Source organism: Drosophila gunungcola, assembly GCF_025200985.1.
Source record: "Drosophila gunungcola strain Sukarami chromosome 3L unlocalized genomic scaffold, Dgunungcola_SK_2 000009F, whole genome shotgun sequence".
In the NCBI taxonomy this organism is placed as follows: domain Eukaryota; kingdom Metazoa; phylum Arthropoda; class Insecta; order Diptera; family Drosophilidae; genus Drosophila; species Drosophila gunungcola.
The window spans coordinates 2908268-2927500 of record NW_026453181.1 but is presented as its reverse complement, the minus strand read 5'-3'; the positions used below and the strand labels follow the sequence as shown (position 1 = coordinate 2927500).

The 19233-nt window shown below is 46.2% G+C and overlaps 3 protein-coding genes across 3 annotated transcripts; 1 reads left to right on the top strand and 2 right to left on the bottom strand.

Moving 5' to 3' along the window:
- The first annotated feature begins 143 nt into the window (after positions 1-143).
- Positions 144-1956, top strand: LOC128259824 (general transcription factor IIH subunit 4). Its single transcript, XM_052992423.1, has 2 exons — positions 144-510; positions 566-1956. Exons 1-2 carry the CDS (start codon positions 206-208, stop codon positions 1764-1766), a joined length of 1506 nt encoding a protein of 501 aa, XP_052848383.1. The 5' UTR covers positions 144-205; the 3' UTR covers positions 1767-1956.
- LOC128259821 (probable Ufm1-specific protease 2) lies at positions 1825-4243 on the bottom strand. The gene is given in 3 exon segments (XM_052992418.1): positions 1825-3708; positions 3710-4054; positions 4113-4243. Coding segments are annotated over 3 exon segments (1827 nt in total). The 5' UTR covers positions 4152-4243; the 3' UTR covers positions 1825-2265.
- A 671-nt stretch (positions 4244-4914) lies between these two features.
- On the bottom strand, positions 4915-18573 carry LOC128259812 (microtubule-associated serine/threonine-protein kinase 3). Its single transcript, XM_052992398.1, is given in 12 exon segments — positions 4915-5708; positions 6518-6968; positions 6970-7472; positions 7542-7863; positions 8483-9643; positions 10576-10964; positions 11025-11421; positions 11888-13190; positions 13899-14461; positions 14522-15045; positions 15891-16655; positions 17866-18573. Coding segments are annotated over 11 exon segments (6480 nt in total). The 5' UTR covers positions 16558-16655; positions 17866-18573; the 3' UTR covers positions 4915-5508.
- Between the last annotated feature and the right edge of the window lie 660 nt (positions 18574-19233).

Here is a 19233-nt window from a genome sequence, read left to right as displayed (position 1 = left end):
TTAATTAATTTCAAATAATTATTTCCTTGCAACGTTTTCTATTTAATAAAATTAATTTAGACAAAACAAATAACCAAAGATAAGGGGGTCCGGCATCCTCTTTTTGCTACGCCCCTTAAAGATGTTATCGATTGACGCCCGGCGAAAGACCGGCTATCGATGCGGCTGTGAACCTTTTGTTTACCATTTCGACTATATATTTGACATGGCCGACACGAAATCGGGACCCGGCCGGTATTCGGCTGCCGGCGGCAGTGGGTCCGGTACGAGTGGCCTATCGCCCTTGGTCCAAGGACCGGAGAACCTGGAGTGCAAAGACTTCCAGGAGTATCTGCGCACCCGCCAAACGCCGGAGACGCTGGAGAAGCTCTACAACTATCCGCCCATTTGCTTGGCCGTCTTCCGGGAGCTGCCCGAGATAGCCAGGCAGTTTATCATACGGATACTGTTCGTGGACCAGCCGGTGCCACAGGCGGTGGTCACATCCTGGGGTGCCCAACGTTGTGCCAAGTGAGATTCTCTTTTGTAGCCTTAATCAACCCCTTATAACCCACTCAACCTGCAGGGAGCAAACGGAGGCCACTAGCTGCCTGACGGCGCTGAATGTGTGGCGGGTCACAGCCATTCCTGGTGGTCTTTCGGCCTGGGAGCTTTCGCCAACCTTCAAGAAGAGTGTGCGCCAGGTGCTGCTGGGCGGCGGAAAGCCTTGGCCCATGACCAACACGCTGGAGAAGGACTCGAAGCCGAGGGACATTGCCTTCCTGGACACATACGCCATGTCCCGCTGGCGCTGCGTACTGCACTACATGGTTGGCACCGGCAATCGCAACGGCAGCGATGCGGAGGCCATTAGTCCGGATGCCGTGAGGATTTTGCTGCATGCCAATCTCATGAAGCGGGATGAACGCGATGGCATCACAATAACCCGTCAGGGTTTTCAGTTCCTGCTGCTGGACACACGGGCTCAGGTGTGGCACTTCATGCTCCAGTATCTGGACACGTGCGAGGAGCGAGGGATCAGCCTGCCCGAGTGCCTGTCGATGCTGTTCCAGCTCAGTTTCTCCACGCTGGGCCGGGACTACAGCTCGGAGGGAATGAACAACCAGATGCTGACCTTCCTGCAGCATCTGAGGGAGTTCGGACTGGTCTTCCAGCGAAAGCGCAAGGAGGGGCGCTTTTATCCCACCCGCCTGGCTCTGAATGTGACCAGCAAGGAGGCGGCGGCGACTGCCTCTGTGGCCACCGATGAGGAGGGCACCCAGGACAGTGGCTACATCGTGGTGGAGACGAACTACCGGGTGTACGCCTACACGGACTCACCGCTGCAGGTGGCCGTGCTGGGACTGTTCACGGAGCTGCTCTACCGCTTTCCCAATCTCGTCGTGGGCGTGCTCACCCGGGATTCAGTGCGTCAGGCGCTGCGGGGCGGAATCACGGCCGAGCAGATTGTTTCGTATCTGGAGCAGTACGCGCATCCCAACATGCGGCTGGTGGAGTCGGCCATTCAGTCAAAGTCCTGCCTGCCCCCCACGGTCGTTGATCAAATTAAGCTGTGGGAACTCGAGCGAAATCGCTTTACCTACACGGAAGGCGTGGTCTACAATCAGTTCCTCTCCCAGACCGATTTCGTAACGCTCCGGGACTACGCTCAGTCGATCCACATGCTGGTGTGGCAGAACGAACGAACGCGCACCATGGTGGTGCAAAAGAATGGTCACGACGATGTCAAGCGTTACTGGAAGAAGTACTCTAAGAGTGGTGTTTAACCCGGTGGTATTTCTTACCTTCCTACAGCTTGGGGCCCGTCTCCATTTCGTTGTAAGCTACTGTTTAGTATATAGTTTAATAAGTGTGTGGGAGATATAGCATCGACATATAACATACAAGAAAATGAATACATCTGAAGTACATAGGTATCATATACAAGAAATTACACGAAACCAGTTTAAAGCTTGACCTTATATCGAAAGTTTGGGGTGAGTCGACTTGTAAGATTGCCGAAACACAGAACTGGAACATTTTGAAAGCCAAAAGTATATACAATTTATGTGGAAACAAACAAATACGCGTTTGCATAATTAAAATATAAACAACATATAGTTTTAGTTTGAGAGGAAAATAAACACTTGTTTTCATCTCCTATTGTCGCTTTCCCTGACATTTTTGTTTTGTTTTTTAAATAATTTGACCTAAAGGCATTAAGGAGAAAACAAGTCGATCCACCCCAGCCTACCTAAATGCAAAAGGAAACGGATGTGGCAGAACTCAATACAAGATGGGCCGCTGGGGCATGCATAGATTATAGTAGCTGCCCTTGGTCCAGAAATCCATACCCTTCCAGCCGCACCAGCCCTTGATCTGGATGGTGGCCAGTTCGTCGGCCCCTGTGTAATGTGGATCCAGGATGAGGAACTTCACCTGACCCGTCTGCACGCAGTAGTCCACGCCGATAATAGTGTGGGCCAGCACACCACCGCCGATCATCACCGGCGTGCCTTGCGTCTGGAAGTGCATGGCCAGCTCGGAGGCAACGGTGGCCAACTCGGCTCCGGAGGCAACGTGCTGGATCTTGGAGTCAACGTTGAGGAATCCCTGCAGACACATGCTGATCTCCGTGGAGCCGATCCATTGGGAGGATCCCACGAAGGCAGCCGGCTTGTCGTTGATCTTGTGCAGGTATTCCTGCACCTCCAGATGCGTGGGAATCGGAGCGTTCGTGTAGCCCTGCAGCACGAACCAGGAGCAGATCGTCTGCAGCGAGCGGTAGGCGCAGCCCCAGCCCTTATCCTGCACCTGCTGCTGCAGGTAGTGGTAGTAATGGTAGTTTCCGTTCACTAAGTACTCCTTGCCATCGGTGACGCCACTGGGGCGGACTCCGATGTGGGTGTTCAGCAGGGGAGTCCACGGGGCATCCTCCGTTTCGGCCAGGAAACGCACCTGATTGGCCCTCCGGAAGTAGGGACGGCTGACGGGCAGAGCAAACTGACGATGGAGTCGCTTGCGCCGCTCAAGCGCGCTCGGCTCATCGTCGCCCAGATCCTCCAGGTAGGCGCAGCTCACGAAGTGTCCGAACTCCTGCGGATAGAAGTGATAGCTGGCGGGCACCAGCAGCTTGCCAGTCTCCGATTCTGTGAGGTGCTCGATCAGGCTCAACTCGAATAACCTCAGGGCCCGGCAGATGCTCTCGATAAGTACATCGTACAGTCGCTGGAGCTTGGTTTTCCGGCAGAGGATGGCCATGGCTTCTATCTCCAATGGAACCTGAACGCGTGTCTGCTCATCGGTGGTCACGGCAATGCTGAGCGCCGGATGAGGCGGTGAGTCCCGGGTTACGGGATCTCGGCTGCGGGATCGCATCACATCGATGGGGATCACCTCGTAGTCGCAGCCAGTGGGCGCCAAGCGCTTGACTGACGCACTCTGGGCCTTTCCCTTCTTCTTGTCGCCACCGGGAGTATCCTTTTCGTGTCCCGGACTGGGGATGACATCTATAAGATCCTGAATCTGGGAATCGCCGGTGAATCGATTGTCCAGCGGGCCGCAGCTGCTGATGAAGATCTTCGTCTGCGGTACGTTGAACACCAGATTGCCGTCGGCCACCCGTTTGCGCAGCACGTGCATTTCCCGGGCCACGGACTCTGGAGTGGCGGCCGTTTGCAGGAAGAATCCGCACTGCAGCCGGGTGAAGCAGAAGTCGTTGTACAGCTGGCTCCGCCTCCATCACCTCGTAGGGCACCTCCTCCAGCTTGCCGTGCACGAAAAACGAGGCGCGCAGACCCACCAACGTGCCCAGTTCGCACTGCAGCAGGATGGGATTGTCGGTGATGTCCACCGACTTGATGACCTCATTGAGGTGTGCCTCGCCATCGGTGCAGTCGCCAAACTTGACCAGTCCGCACAGATCCAGTTCCGCCGGGAACCTGTGCTGGATCTGCTCGTAGTTCAGCTGGCCCAAACTGGACTCGATGTTGAAACTCAGGAGGAGTAGGGTTCCCTCCCCGTAGAAAACTCCATATAAACAACCACTGCACTGCTGCTTCGTTCGCTCCAGGCGCTGCAATCGGAAGCTCCTGGTTACTATTTGTTATTAAATATACTTACTAGAGCCTCACCTTGAGCAGGAATGCGGATATCTTTAGCTTGGGCAACATATTCACTGTTAATCAGTTAATAAAAATAAAGTAATTCGGCCACAAGCGCAATTATTGCACAGCTGGCAAATACCTATCGATAACAGCGTCTCTGTGGCCGCAGACCTATCGATATGGGCTCACAAAAGGGGATATCATTTAAATAACGGTATTTTCCAGTTAAACCGTTTTTAAATAAATTAAGACTTTACATTAACCACAATCGAGGCGTTAAAAAATGTATTCAGAGATGAAACACTTTTTAATTAAATAAATATTGATCAATTAACACTTTTAAAAAGATTATGCAGATATTTCGGAAGGGGGGTCTAATGACTTATTACTTTTAGGTTTAATAATAAATAATGAAATTGATAAACCGAAAAGAAAATTGGGAACAATTTTAATTTTAGTATTGACTTAAAGTTTTTCTTGGCTTCACACAAACATTTAACATTTACCATTATGCCCTAATATATGCTCATATCCAGGTAGGATTATAAATTAATTAAAAACGTAAAACGTATGTAAAACATGCTAACAAAGAATAATTATTGAAGTCCAAATAAATGTAGTAGCACTCTTTAATTAAGTTAATTTGATTTCATAAAATTTGTTTTTCATAAAACGTAAGAAATTTAATTTTTACAATACCTATAAAAAAAATGTAGTAAACCTTATTAAATTAAGTTAATTTTTTTTTTCACAAAAAACCTTTATCACTCACAAACTAATCCCGGCTAACCCTCTTTTCGTAGTGCACCAAAAAAACCAGAAAAAATGATTTTTAATACACACACATATAACATTTATTTAATATAGATTTTATATTGAAATCGGCATAGTGTATAGATTCGCAAAAATGTTTTGAACGCAACCCACATAGCGCGCCCTTCGCTTCACATGACTCTCCCTCCGACTCAGCATCCGTAGTCCACAGTTCGTTAATTCTATCAATGTTTCACATTTATATACAGTACATAATTGCGTGGTGCCTCTTAGATTTGCTTTAACTGGAATATCGTGCTTTATCTCGATTTGCTTTCGTGCCTACTAATTTACATTAAGAGTTTTCAAGCGGTTTACCTTTTGTTTTCCTTTAGTTAGGACATCTACAGACTACTAGGTTTCAGAATTTTCTAATTAATTTCATTGCTAAATTGGTATGATTTGCGCAAAAAACACAAGCTTGCTTCGAAAAAAGTTTAAAACGCAATCCCCTCGCTATCAATATATATATATTGAATTCCTGCGGCTGCCATTTCCTGCCCTCCATTCTTCATCCTCGCCAACCTCATTTCTTATGCTTATCAGCGATAATAGTTTAAACGCGAAATTTAAAACACAAGCATCCATATCCAGCGCGACTGCTCTGGCGCTACTTTCTCAGCTTGCCAGCAGAAGTGCTTGAAGTGGCTCCCGATGCAGTGCCTCCTGCTGCTGTCGTAGCCGTCGAGTCCTTGCGTGGTCCTGTGCAAATAGTCACGCTCGGACTGGCCGGCTTTGTCGTTGTCATCGAAGTTTTACACCCACTGCTCTGGGGCTTGAGTTTGGGGGCTGCTTGGGACGTGCTTCTACCTGAAAAGCAAAAGGATATTTAAATTATTATACAAACTGGAACCTAAATCATATATAGATGTATTTATAATCATTTTTAAAATTTATAATCATAAAATAAATCATTCCTTGAAGGGGAAAACAACTGAAATATTAACTGCCCCCATTTTTTTTCGTCGGAAAATGCTTTGGAAAAACCATGATCATCAGTGAGGTTTTTTTCTTATCGATATAGGGCGTTTTTAAATTTGATTAAAGCGAATTGATAATTAAGTTTCCATAATCATTGGATTTGATTAAGTCAATATCACTTAATTTTTTTTTTGGGAAGTAGAAAATACTGTCTAAAAAGTTTGTTTTCAATTGCAAACAATTTTGAATGATTAATGACTTTTCCATATTCGTTGCATTTGTTTAAATCGTTTAGAAAAAAAATGAAAAAAAAATGTATTTTAATTGGAAATACTTTCCAAAATTTTAATTTCAATCGAAAACAATTTTTAACGATTCAAGCAGCTTTTTAGAGAAAGTCTGACCAAATTTTCAAATTTATTAATTAAATAAAATATGGTTAACTTTCTTTCTTTGAACTTTAAATGTACCATGAAGTAATCTAGAAGACTTAAGCCTTGCCGGTTTTTTTTAGTACAATTTAAAAAATGTATTAACTAAATTAATAAAAAACAGTGGCCAATGAAATTTGTTTTTTTTAACTTGTCTTAAATGTTAATAGTAGTTATAAAACTACATAAATTGACTTAAGCGATTAATTTGTATTAGGTAAACAGCTTAATTAAATTTGTATTAAATAAATCATATATGGAACTCACCCTGATCGACCTTCTTGGTCTTGCCAGCTGGCTCCATCTCTGGTTGCTCGGTGGCCTTCACCTTCGTCGGCTTCTCCAGCGTTTGAGTGGGCGAGGACGAGGACTCCCCCTCGGCGTACTCCTCGATGGCGGGCATGAATCCCTCGGACACACTGCAGCTGCTGTCCTGGGTGCTGGTGGGCGAATCCTTCTCTTCGGCAATGCGCGGCAGAGGCTCACAATTTGTGGCCAGGGTGACCACAGCACTGGGCTCCGTTCCGACGACGGCTGTGGCAACCACTGCTGCCCCAGCCGCTTGTCTTTGAGATTCCTCAGAGGCGGCCGTCGCCAACGGCTGAGGCTGAGCTGCCGGAGCACCTGCAACTGCTGCGCCAGCTCCTGATGAATTACCGCCAGTCGTCGACCTCCAGGTGGTGGTCACCACCCGCTGATGCGTCGGCTGTTTGATAGGGCGGCGAGCAGCAAAGTGGCGATATCTTCGTCTCAGCACTTCGGGGATGCAAGCGATCGGGGGACAGGGCCCGTCTCAGCAGCGGAGAGCTGGGCTCCGCCGACTTGGTCCGGGCAAATCCCGCCTTCTTGCTGTTCGCACTCGCCGCCGCCTGCAGGGTGGGCAGCGTGCTTCCCGGACTGTAGGACTGCGTGGTGTTGGAGGCGCCCGGCTGATGGCCCACCAGTGGAAAGGCCAGCGGCGAGGGCGATCGTGTGGGCGACGATGGCAGCGGCGATGGCGAAGGGGTACGCGCCAACGGAGACAGCGGAATGTGGCCCACCGACTTGCGACGATTCGGCAGCGAATTGTTGCTTGTGGTGTGGAGGGTCTTCAGTCCTCCGGCGGGATTTGTGGCATTGCCGCCGCCCGCTATGACGGCGGTGGCCGCGTGCAGCTTGTGCTTGAGACCATGAAGAGTGGATGGGCGCTGATACAGCTGCGGAACAACGCCAGTGGGAGACACTATAAATAAAGAGGAATATATTTGTTTAACCATCGATTAGGGCATTCAATTTTGCAGTCATCGCTTACCTGGCACATTTCCTACAGAGGTGGGACTGCTGCCAACGACTGCTCCAACGTGGGGCAGTAGGACCAGCTGCGTGGGTGGCGGCGGAGTGGCCAATTGCACACTGAGCGCCGAGGGCGCAACTGGTGTCGATCCGGCTGCGTTGCCACCGTGATTGGAGTTACTCGAACCGGTGGGAGTGTTGGGCGATGAGGATGAGGGCGAGGTGGATTGTGATGAGGAGTTGGCGGCCGACTGGCAGCAGCTGCTGCTGTGGTACGAAGAATCCAACGGCGACAAATTCCGGGCCGATGGCGTGGTGGGTGAACTGGTGCCAGCGGAGTACTAAAAGTGGAGTCAAATCAAGAAGGAACGCTATAGTAGAGTGACTCGACTGTTAGATACCTAATACTATGCTACCCGATTTCAAAATATATAAAAAAAACTGCGTTTTAGGTGGCGCCATCTTTACAAATTTACATTAATGCGTACAACTTCTAAAATAATAATTTAGGTGGCGCCATCTTTACAAATTTACATTAATGCGTACAACTTCTAAAATAATAGTTTAATTTAAAAGATTTTTAGACAAGTCGGTAGCTTTTGACCAAATCAACAAATAAAACTTAGTAACTGACATCTACCATGTCGATGAATGACATGATAGACGTTCGCGATTTGTGGGCGTTTGAGTGGGTGTGGCTAAATTTATAAATAAACTTTAGCTGTGTAGGAATAACTAGAATCTGTGTGTCAAATCTCAAAACTCTCGCTTTTTTAGTTTTCGAAATGTCGACGTTCAAACTACTCGGATATTGTTCCTGATCAAGAACATATGTATATACTTTATAGGGTTGGAAACGTACACTTTTACATGTTAAAACACAATATACTATTTCGATAAACGTAGATTGTTAGGTTTAAATGCTAACCTTCCAAAACCATAGGCTAAATCTAATCTTACCTGCTGCATCTCCGCATTTGCACGCTTGCTGCTGATCCGGCGGAACAGCGAGGTCTTGCGCTTCTTGTCGTGTTCCCGCTTCGTCTGCTTCTTCTGGCGGTTCAGACCCTTCTTGGCCAGCTTGCTCTGCATGAGATCGCGCTTGCGGCCGCCGCTCTGGATGCTGGTGTGCTCGAGGGGCGTGGCCCGCAGGGTGACATGCTCGCCGCCGCTAAGGAGCAGCTGGAGAACCTGGGTGTGGAACAGGCCCTGCACCGCTTCTCCGTTCACATGGGTAATGAGATCCGCCGGACGGAGGCCAGCCTCAAAGGCCGGACTTCCCTCGTCCACGGCCATGACCAAATGATGCATCGTATAGAAGTCCGTGTCGCCGTAGTATACGCGAATGGTGTGGACCGTAAAGCCAAATCCACGCGGTCCGCGTCGAATAATGATCGGTGGCTTCAGATTGGTGACCAATGGCGAGAGCTCCCGGCATGGCGAGGTATCCCTGGAGCTGGCCGTGCTGGAGCCATTGCCTCCACCGCCCGGCGACTGAATGCCGCCGCCAAACTGAGCGGCCAATGTAGTGTTGTCCAGCGATGTCATCAGCGACAGACCCAATGCCGATGCGGACTTAACAATCGACCTGGAGCGGTGGTGCTTCAGGCTGCTGCCACTGCTGCTGCCGTCCATGGACTTCGGCTGATGCTGCAACGCCAGCGGGGATTGCTCCCTCGGCAGGTTCATGTTCTCCGTGGAGGAGCTGCCCGCGGAAATAGTTTCGTCCTCGATCGAGATGGAGAAACGCGGCAAAATGTCCCTGGCGCAGACGCCCTTCCGCTTCCGGTTGATCTGTGGCGAGAAGTCGTCGCTGTCCGTCTGCGAACTCTCCGGCGTGCTGCGCGAGAAGTTGCCCACCGTGGCCGTTGTGGGAGTGGCCGCCATCGCCGCCTGCGTTTGGGTCGGCGGCGGGGTGGCCGGCGTGCTGATGATGGTCGTCGTGTTCGGCGGCATACTATGCCGCTGCTGCATGCGCTGCGTGGCCCCGGGATTGGGCTGCTGCAGGTAGTGCTTCAGCATCCGCAGCTCCGCATCGTTGCCAATTGTGACGTTGTGCAGCAATTCGGGCAAGTAGTCGGCATCCGGTGTGGACGGCACCTTCAGGCAGCTGGACGAGAGCTGTAAGATAAGATCGATCGGGTATATAAGCAATGGTCATATACAAGAAAGGAAGCATCATTTGGCAAGCTGAAGTTTATTTACCCTTTCAGCTATACAAAATATATGTAATATTCGTTAAAACGACTTAACCAAATCGGTTTTTAATTAATGTTATGTTTTCCAATCAAATTGTAGATCGTTTGTATATCAACTATATAATCTACGTCAATAAAACTGAAAATATATTTTTGTAACTATGAAAAACATCTTTATCTTCAGAACAATTCGTATAGTTTATAAATCCCTTGCAATTAAACTAAATCGGATTTAAAAAAATTTTAGTTATGTCGAATTTTTAATCAACTCAAATTTAAAATCGTTTTCATATCATTTTATAAAATTTGTTGCAGTTAAAAAAACATCTTTATCTTCCGAAATATTCGTATAGTTTATAAATCAGTTGCAACTAAACTATATCGGCCTTAAAGAAATCTAAGTTATGTCGATTTTCCAATGAACTCAACTTTTAAATCGTTTATATATGAACTATATGATCTACGTCAAAGTCCTAACATTTATAAAACTGAAAATATATTTTTTCAATTATAGAAAAACATCTTTATATTTCGAAATATTCATATAAGTTAAAGATCTAGAAATTAAGGTCGATTTTCCTATTTCCTTACCGTTTGTTTTCGGTTTTTTAAATTTAAAAAATTCGTAATAGTATGTTTTACAAATTAAGTAAAAATTATTTTTTAAAATCAAATTTCAGAAAATGGCTGCATTACTTCATATAATGATGCTGGTGAAGAATATAGATACACTTTATAAGGCTTTAACTTAATAAATTATTCATCCTTGTAACCTCATTCAGGATAAATTATCCAATTTACTATAAACCATTTAAGTGTATTTTAAAACTAAGTATTTAATTGGCCTATACTCACATCCAGTTTTCGCAGTTGTGGCGTGTTCAAGAACTTGTTGACCACACCCTCGTTGGAAGCGCTGCCCGAACCACTGCCACTGCCACTGCCACTTCCGCTGCCACTTCCGCCACTTGCCACTCCCATTTTCAGTTTGGGCAGGGCGCCAGTTGATGTGGGCCCTGCGGGGGCCACTGGATTCTCCTGGGCACGCGATGGCAGCGAAGTCAGTGCTGGCGGGGCCGTTGGCTTGACCCCATCGGTGGCCGTGGGCGTGGCATGACGGGACCAGCTATAATGCTGCTTCCTATATTGCGGAGTATACGAATTGAAACTGCCGAAAACCGGGGTGTCATCCGTGTCGTCCGTATCCTCGCCACCCAAGTCATGATTGTAGCGATCCATGCGAGCTAATTAGGAGCAGACATAGTTATTGAACATTGAATAATATCTGTGGCTATCCCGCTTACTGTCAAAGTAACTGGTATCATCATCGTGGGACAACTGCGGCACAAACTCCGCCTTCTGACGCAGCAACGAGTTCCAATCCATGCCCAGGAAATACTCGTGCTCCTTCATCTCGAGCGCACCCGTTTGGGTGCCCAAACGATCGCGCGGATTCTGCTGCAGCAACTGCGAAATGATGTCCTTCGCCTCCGACTGCACGGGCCAATCCTCACTGTCCGGCCACTCGATGTCATCGTTGACGGTGTGCGCAAACAGTTCCTCGGTGGTCTCGCCGAAAAATGGCACACAGCCTATGAGGAATTCGTAGAGAATGATGCCCATGGACCACCAGTCGACTGGTTTGCCATAGCCCTGGCGCAGAATCACTTCCGGGGCAATGTACTCGGGTGTGCCATACACCTAGAAAAAAAGTAACATTAATTGAAAGATTATTAAAGATTAAATAAAGAAAGAACGCTAAAGTCGAGTGCCCTATTATTAGAAGCACGTTACTCACTTAAACCAATTTAAAAATATATATGCCTACCTAAAATTTTCAAAAATCTAAAAATTTACATTTGTTCTGATACCTTCTAAAATAATGGTTCGATTTGAAAAAATTCTTGTGTATCTCGATAGATATGACCTACGCATACATACTGAGCCTAATAACTAATTTCGACTATGTCTCAGAGCGACTTGACAGAATTCAGCTTTTTGTGGGCGTTATTGAGGGCATGGCCACGTTTAGAAATAAACTTGCGATAGGTAGGCTTTACTAGAATCTGCCCGATAAATACCCAATCTCTGGCTGATATATTTTCCAAGATATCCATAGGGACGAAACTACCTAGTTTACGAGTAACAGGTGCAACTATATATGTACCTGCTTATCCGAAAACTGTCTGGTCTCCGAGTCGATGTAGCCCTCGTACAGATTGGTGGCCAACGACATGAGACCCATCTTGGAGAGCCCAAAGTCCGTCAGCTTGATGTGACCCAAGGCGGTGATCAAAAGGTTGTCCGGCTTGAGGTCGCGGTGCACGATGCCGTAGCTGTGCAGATACTCGACGGCTAATACTGTCTCGGCGAAATAAAAGCGGGCCATGTCCGCGGGCAGCGGCCCGATGTTCTTCAGGAGCGTGCCGCAGTCGCCGCCCTCCACGTACTCCATCACCAGGCACAGGTGCTTCTTCGTCTCGAATGAACAGTACATGCTGACCACAAAGGGATTGTCGGCGAACGAGAGGATGTCGCGCTCGGCGAACACCTGCTCCACTTGGTTGCGCAGTATGAGATTATTCTTGTTGATTTTCTTCATGGCGAAGCGCTGACGGGTGGTCTTGTGCTTCACCAGGTAGACGGCTCCGTAAGCACCATTTGAGATCAGCTTGACAATGTCAAAGTCGTTTTCGTGGGGTGAAGGTTGTTGGGCGGCAGTTGCGGTTCCTGCGGCTGCTCCAGTTGCTCCTCCTCCTCCTCCACCAGCTCCTGTTCCTGCTCCTGTTCCTGCTCCTGCTCCCGTCACACCCGATCCTCCAGTTGCAGTTACACCGCCTGCCCCTTGTTTATCCTCATTCATCTGACTGATGGCCAGTGCGAAAGAGGGAGCCGTTTCACAAGTAGCCACTGGCGTTTGAGGAGGCCGTTGAGGTGTCGCCGTACCACTGCCCGCGTCCAAGGCAATGGAGTCCAGGGCCAGGCTGCTCAACTGTTTGGCAGCACTGGTGAGGGGTGAGTTGAGGAGCAGGCTGCCACCTGGTTGCAGTGGATCCGCGTCCACGGTGACCTGTTCCGAGCACATCTGCTGCGTCTCGCGCAACTCCTGCTGCAGCTCGGCGATCGGATCACGGTTGAGGCCCAGCTTGTGGATGATGTACTGCGGAATGTCCGCCTTGATCACGGGCATGGCCTTGGCCTGTCCCTCGGCAGCCTCCAGCAGCTCGTAGAACTCCTGCGGATCGAACTCCAGGCACTCCAGCAAGCGAGCTGGACGCGAGATGATCAGCAGAAGCTTCTTGATCACACCATTTAGCTCGGCGGCCGCCTCCGGCGACTTCTCCTTCGTCTCCACCAGCAAACGCTCCAGATTCTCGCTCAGCTCGTAGAAATATTGCGAGGTTATCAGCTTGGCCTCCGATTTGTGTAGGCAATCCCTTGCCATTTCCAGCACCTGATGATGCACAAAGCTGCAAGAGAAAACGTTTTGATTATAAGCAAAGGTATTACAAATTAACAAATTTATGTTGTTTTAAAATAGCATTTAGTTTTGGGTACAAAGTTTATGTTATTCCACGGGTTCTTTTGAGTTTTGGTAAGCTTGAGGACTACTACTACTAATTAAGTAGAAATAGTCATATTTATGTGCATAATGTTATATAATATTTGTATATTTATTCTAAACTAGAACTAGTAAATTCCATTTGTATTCGTTTACACTTCAGACAGAAGTTTGCAACGCAAAGAAGGATACATTTCCGACTCTATTAATATTTATAAACTTTTTCGATGTTTAGTGGTGGTTTATTATTTTGAAATTACGGTTAAATTTCATCAGAATCGGCATCTATATCATATAGGTCCCATAAAAACAATCGGAATATTATAAAAAAAAAATTAAAACTTTTCTAGTTTTTAATTTTTTTAAATTATTTTGGACATAGTAATGGTTTAATAGTTTAGATTTACACATTTAATTTTATTTATATCGAAAAATTATAACATCATCATAGCTTTAATGTTTTTTAACATATACGCATATGTTTAAAATGTTTTTGATTAGATGTTTTTAAAGTAAAACATTATTTGTGCAAAAGATGCAAGGGTATATAAACTTCGGATTGCCAAGTTTAAGTTCCAACCAATTTGACCGATTGTATACAAAAATGTAGACTCACCGCACTATCGGCTGCGAGTCCCTGAAACTGTTGCAAGCGGCACTCTTGTTCTCGTTGATGAAGTGCTTCAGCCGCTCCTCCATTTGCTGGGTGGCCTTGGGGAAGCGCTCCTTGTACAGAGTGTTCATCACGGCAATCTCATTGTCCACGATTGGCGATCGCGACGGACTGGAAAGCGAGCGGGAGCGGGGACGAAAGAAGGGCGACATCCGACCGCCAACTTGAACCGCACTCGAAGCGGAGCTATTCGCCGAGGGGCCACCGTTGCCACCAGCCTGCTGACCACCGCAGGCCAGGCTCAGTTCGGCACAGCAGTTCACACAGGTCGCTGCCATCGGTTTCAGTGGCTGCGACTGCGGCTGCAGCTGCGATGGCTTCGGTGGCTGGGGCGTCAGCTGCTTCTGGGAAACGGCCAGCAGCAGAGCACAGTGCTTGGGACAGTGCTGCTTCAGGTGCTCGGCACAGCAGGCACCGGCGGCAACGGCAGCGGCATCCGCCTCCTGGACTCCGGGCGGAATGTTGTGCGGCAATTGATTCAGACCTTCCTGACTGGAGCACTGAGACTATGATACAGAAAGAACCATTAAGGTTAAAGGTAAAGAGCATTATCCCAACAAACTCACTGATAGATTGGAGCTGCCCGGAGTGGTGCCGTAGCCAGAGGAGGGCAGCGAGGCCACCGACCAGCGACGTCCGTCCACGACGCCCCGGCACGAGGCGATCCTTTTGATCGGAGCAAATGCAAACGGCATGGGCGAGTTGAGGCGCGGACTGTCCACGGGACTGGCCGAGTACGGGGAATGGGCCCGGGATCCGCCAGCCGCCGCCACGGCGGCCGCATTGGTCACCAGGCTGAGGCGATGATGAGCCACACCGCTCGAGGAGCCGCCGGCGGAACCAGCGCCGCCGCCACCCGATCCGCGCATCACGACGCCGTGCAGATGATGGTGATGGTGGTGCTTGGCCAAGCCAATGCCCGCACAGCTGCCCGACCTCGAGATGTTGTGGCCGCCGGAGGGAGAAGCCCCAAAGCCAGGTGCCTGGATCAGAGGCGGAGCAGCCAGCTCGTGGCGGAAAAAGTTGCCAGTGAGGCAGGGAGCCGACTTTCCCAGCGAGGAGTGACGCATGCGCAGCAGGTTGGAGGCCTCTGTAATGGATACAAACTGATTTAGTGATCCGGTATAAAAAAAAAAACCTTAATTGGTTAATTAATTAATCGTTAAGCTTTTATTGCTTGGGTAAGGTAAACTTGTTGTCGATTTTCCGCTTCATTTTCGAAGACGTCCTTAAAAACGGAGTTAAAATTGTATTTTTATTCTGATTGTTCCTATTGTTTGATCCGTACCGTATGACTTATATTCTAGCTGCAATAAAAAGGGTTTTGGAAAAGTTTTAGCTTAGAAACTGTGAGACTAATTTGCGTAGAAACGGACAGACAAAAGGACATTACTAGTTCGGCTCTTCAAGACTCGAAAAAAATGGTCTAGTTTGGGAAACAAGTTAATAAAATACCTCAATATTTATTAAAACAACTATCAAAGTAAATATAAAAAATTAAAAATCATGATTGTTGGCTTATTTAAATTTAAATTCTCAAAAATAAGACAGATTTTACAGCAAAGTTTCCCCCATTTGTTTTGCAATATTCTTCATTCGGAGTGAAGAAAAATAAATCAAATTAAACGAGATTATTGGTTTCAAATTTTGACAAGGACAGCCAGACAAACATTATTAATTCAATAATATACATAGGTGTCAATGGTAAGGTGCTAACAACGTCAGAATTCACAACTTACTGTAACGATAAAAATAGACTGTTGACATGCGTTTTTGCGCACTTAAAGCTAATTTTATCATTAATATAAAAAGATGGGAACATAAATTCTTGGTTTAAAAATTTTATGGGCTAAAGCTTACAACTTTCAGTTAATATGTTATAATTTTGAGTGGGAATGGTATGAAGGTTAAAGGGCGAAAGCTTTAATTTCTTACCACTGCTGACTGCGCGCAGCGAGTTGGTATGCTGCTGATAGGAAATCTTCCGGAGCAGGGCGGTGTAGCCCCGCGAGTGCAGCGAACTAGAGCTGCCGGATAGGCCGCCGGACGAGCTCTTGGTCAGATTCAGATTGCGCATCATCGAGGAGCCGTTGGTGCTGTCGTTGCCGACGGACAGCTTGGCCGGCGAGGTGGGCAGCAGCTCCAGTCCGCTGCAGGACTTGACGCTGCTGTTGCAGGAGGACGAGGCCGCCGCCAGAGCTGCTGTGGCGGCGGCAGCTGCCTCCTGGTCGGAGTCGTCAAAGACGAGGACGCGGGCCGAGTAGCTCGACTGTGGCCGAATCCGCGACAGATTGGCCGTGCTCAGGTGCCGCTTGGGCACCGGACTGCCGCTCATTGTGGGGGCCGTGGTGCCACTGCTGCTGTCCGCGGACACGGAGCCCGAGATGGAGATGGACATGGCCTCGATCTCGCTGGCCACGCTCTGGTTGATAAACTCCTGCTCCTGCTGCTCATCGCCCTTCTGTGGCGTCGAGGTGGATATCTTGCTGCCCAGGACAGCGCTCACTGAGTGGGATGATGTCGATGTCGATGAGGATGACGATGTGGCCGGGCCGGCCGCTCCCCCGGCTGGACGGGATGCAGCTGCCTCCTGGCGACTCATGATCGGGCTGGGTTCGCTCTGATCTTCTTAGCAGGATCGCATGTTGTTGCTAGTCTCCAAGGCGTTGTGGCTTCGGCTTTTGGGCATGGCGTCGGCGGCTGCAATAAGAGCAATTAATTAGCATACTGCTGGCAAAGCGCTTCCCAGTTCTCAGTTCTCAGTTCCCAGCTCCCAGTTCCCAGTTCACTCCGCATCCCAATCCCCGAACCCCAGACACTGGAAATTGCTTCCACACACAAACCCGTGGCTAATTAATCTCGCTGAGTTGTCACTTTGCACGGGCCAAACAGCAAAAAATATATACAATGTAGATCGGTTCAAAATGGGATCGAAATAAATTAATATGTACAATTTTACATATTATATGTATACTCGTATATGGGAAGCGATCGCCCACTTGGTTTTGGGTGATAGCCCAGAATTTCCACAACGAGGTTGAATCACAATGTCGTGCAATAACAAGGGTTTCACGGAAATCTCTTTCAACCAAAAGTCAAAATCCCGGTGATTCAGAAATTTATTTTATTTTTGTTTGTTTATAAGTTTTTTAAATATGATTTGTATTTTCAACTTTAAGGTTTGTGGGAAATATTTTTTATTGAGTAATATTACTTTTGTTCCAGGCTACTAAAATATTTATTTAATTGTAAAAACTCTTTTTCATGGTTTGTTTTATATATTTTCAAATTAAACAGAGCTAAAATTCTGTATGTAAAATCCCTATTTAAAATTTGTATAAATAAACATAAATATGTCAAGAATAGACATTCTTATGTATTTTTTCAAGATCACATTCACTTAATAGTATTTTCATTTTCTAAAGATCCAAAATACTCGATTTGTGAGCAAGGTCGGTTGTTAAGTTTCCGTGCCACTATGCGGTATATAACATTTTAGATTTCGTTTACATTCTTCATTGGTAAATTTGTTTTAAAAACCTTAGACATTTTTTTCTATTTTACGCTAAAAACCGTACAAAAATTATTATTTTTAAAATATAATTTTTATTGGAGTTATTTTGAAAATGATTTTTCAAAATTTCACAAACACTGTTAAGAATTTATTATTACCTACTGCTTTTTAAAAAGTCTGCAATCTACCTAATCGAAGGGTTTTTGAGGAATCTTAAAAATTTGAATGATACTTAAAAATATAGTTTTCTTTACACGCTTAAGAGTCTGCTGTGTTAATACATGAATTACAATAAAACACTTTATTAGAATTAAAGGCAATTGCTTTTTCCCTGGCTGGAGTACAATATTCCAGTCAATAAGTTTGTATCGGCATCTAAAATTTCAAGCAACTTACTTGTTTAAAGTTATCTACTTAGAGTGCAAACCAAGAAACCCAGTTCCATTTGTGTTCCATTGTTTGCCCTTTTCTCTTGTTCAAGAAAAGGGGGGCCACTAAATTATCGGATTATCAGCAGGTGGGGATCGGAACTCGCGACGGAGGGGACTACGGCTATATAAGCTCCATAAGCACGATCGTAAATGGTGCTCCGAGGTCTCGTAGACGTTGTCGTAGTCCGACTTCTGCGGTTATCAGTTTGTTTTCGTTTCGTTTCGTTTGGTTTGGTTTATTTTTTGTGTGTTTAGTGGCTTTTATTCATTTATTTACAGACAACGCACACATATTTGCTTAAATTTCGCCCACTCGGCGCGAGTTATTCACATGATAATTGGATTCGCAAATGCGACCGCCACTGTTTGCACAGATTTGATTATATTGTATAGAGTCGCAGACCAAAAAAAAATCGAAAACCAAGGGCAAAGGATTTTCGACTCGAAATTAATTATGGCCAAGAGACACAACAACCACAACAACAACAACAATGGGTCAAACATACGGGGGGTTTGTGTGGGTGTATGGGGAATACTATGACTGTATGGGTGTCTGTGTGTTGGGGCTCCTTCGCCGCCCACACACACACAGTCGTACATACACAGACATTGCGATTACGGGGTTTTTGGAGCAATAAAATGCTTATTTTTCACTTTTATATCCTCTAACACTCGATTTGGAACTTTACATTTTATACTCAGCGTTTACGCTGGGGCTGACACACACACTCGCGTGCCTAGCACGCTTTTTAAGAGGTATTATTATATATTTTTAACAGCGAAAAATCGTTGTAACAATATCAATCAGCCGAACGGTCACACCACTAGCGATGACAGCCGATGCTGGGCAAGTTATCGAAGGTCACGACGGTGATGGCACTTGAAATCTCCAGATTGATTTGTTGAATGGCGGGTGATTTGAAATTCGTTAGCAAAAATTATATATTTCTAAAGCATAGTTAATATACAAAATATATAATAATATATATCGGATATATAAAATATATTCGAAAAGTAAGTTAACGTTTTTTTGATTTTTTTCAAAACGGTGTTACATTTAAGAACTAATTAATTGACCAAAAATTCCAGAGCAACAGAATGGGGTGTAAAAGATAGCAACTAGTTAATTTTTAATTTGATTTATATTATTTTTGAAAAGGTAAAATTTTTTTTAAATATTTTAGAGTTTGGAAAAAAAATATATAGCAAAAGTTACTAATTAATATCAGAAAGAAAAATACTTTAATTTCAAAATTAATAAACCAACTTTTCTTGGTGGTGCTTCAAATAATTCCAAAAGTATTACAGCTTTTGTAGTCTTCAATTCGCAAAT

Excerpts from the sequence above, each read along its gene's own strand:
- LOC128259824 (XM_052992423.1), top strand. The coding sequence starts at position 206 with ATGGCCGACACGAAATCGGGACCCGGCCGGTATTCGGCTGCCGGCGGC. Across the intron at positions 511-565 it reads GGTGCCCAACGTTGTGCCAA|GGAGCAAACGGAGGCCACTA; the intron begins GTGAGATTCTCT and ends CTCAACCTGCAG.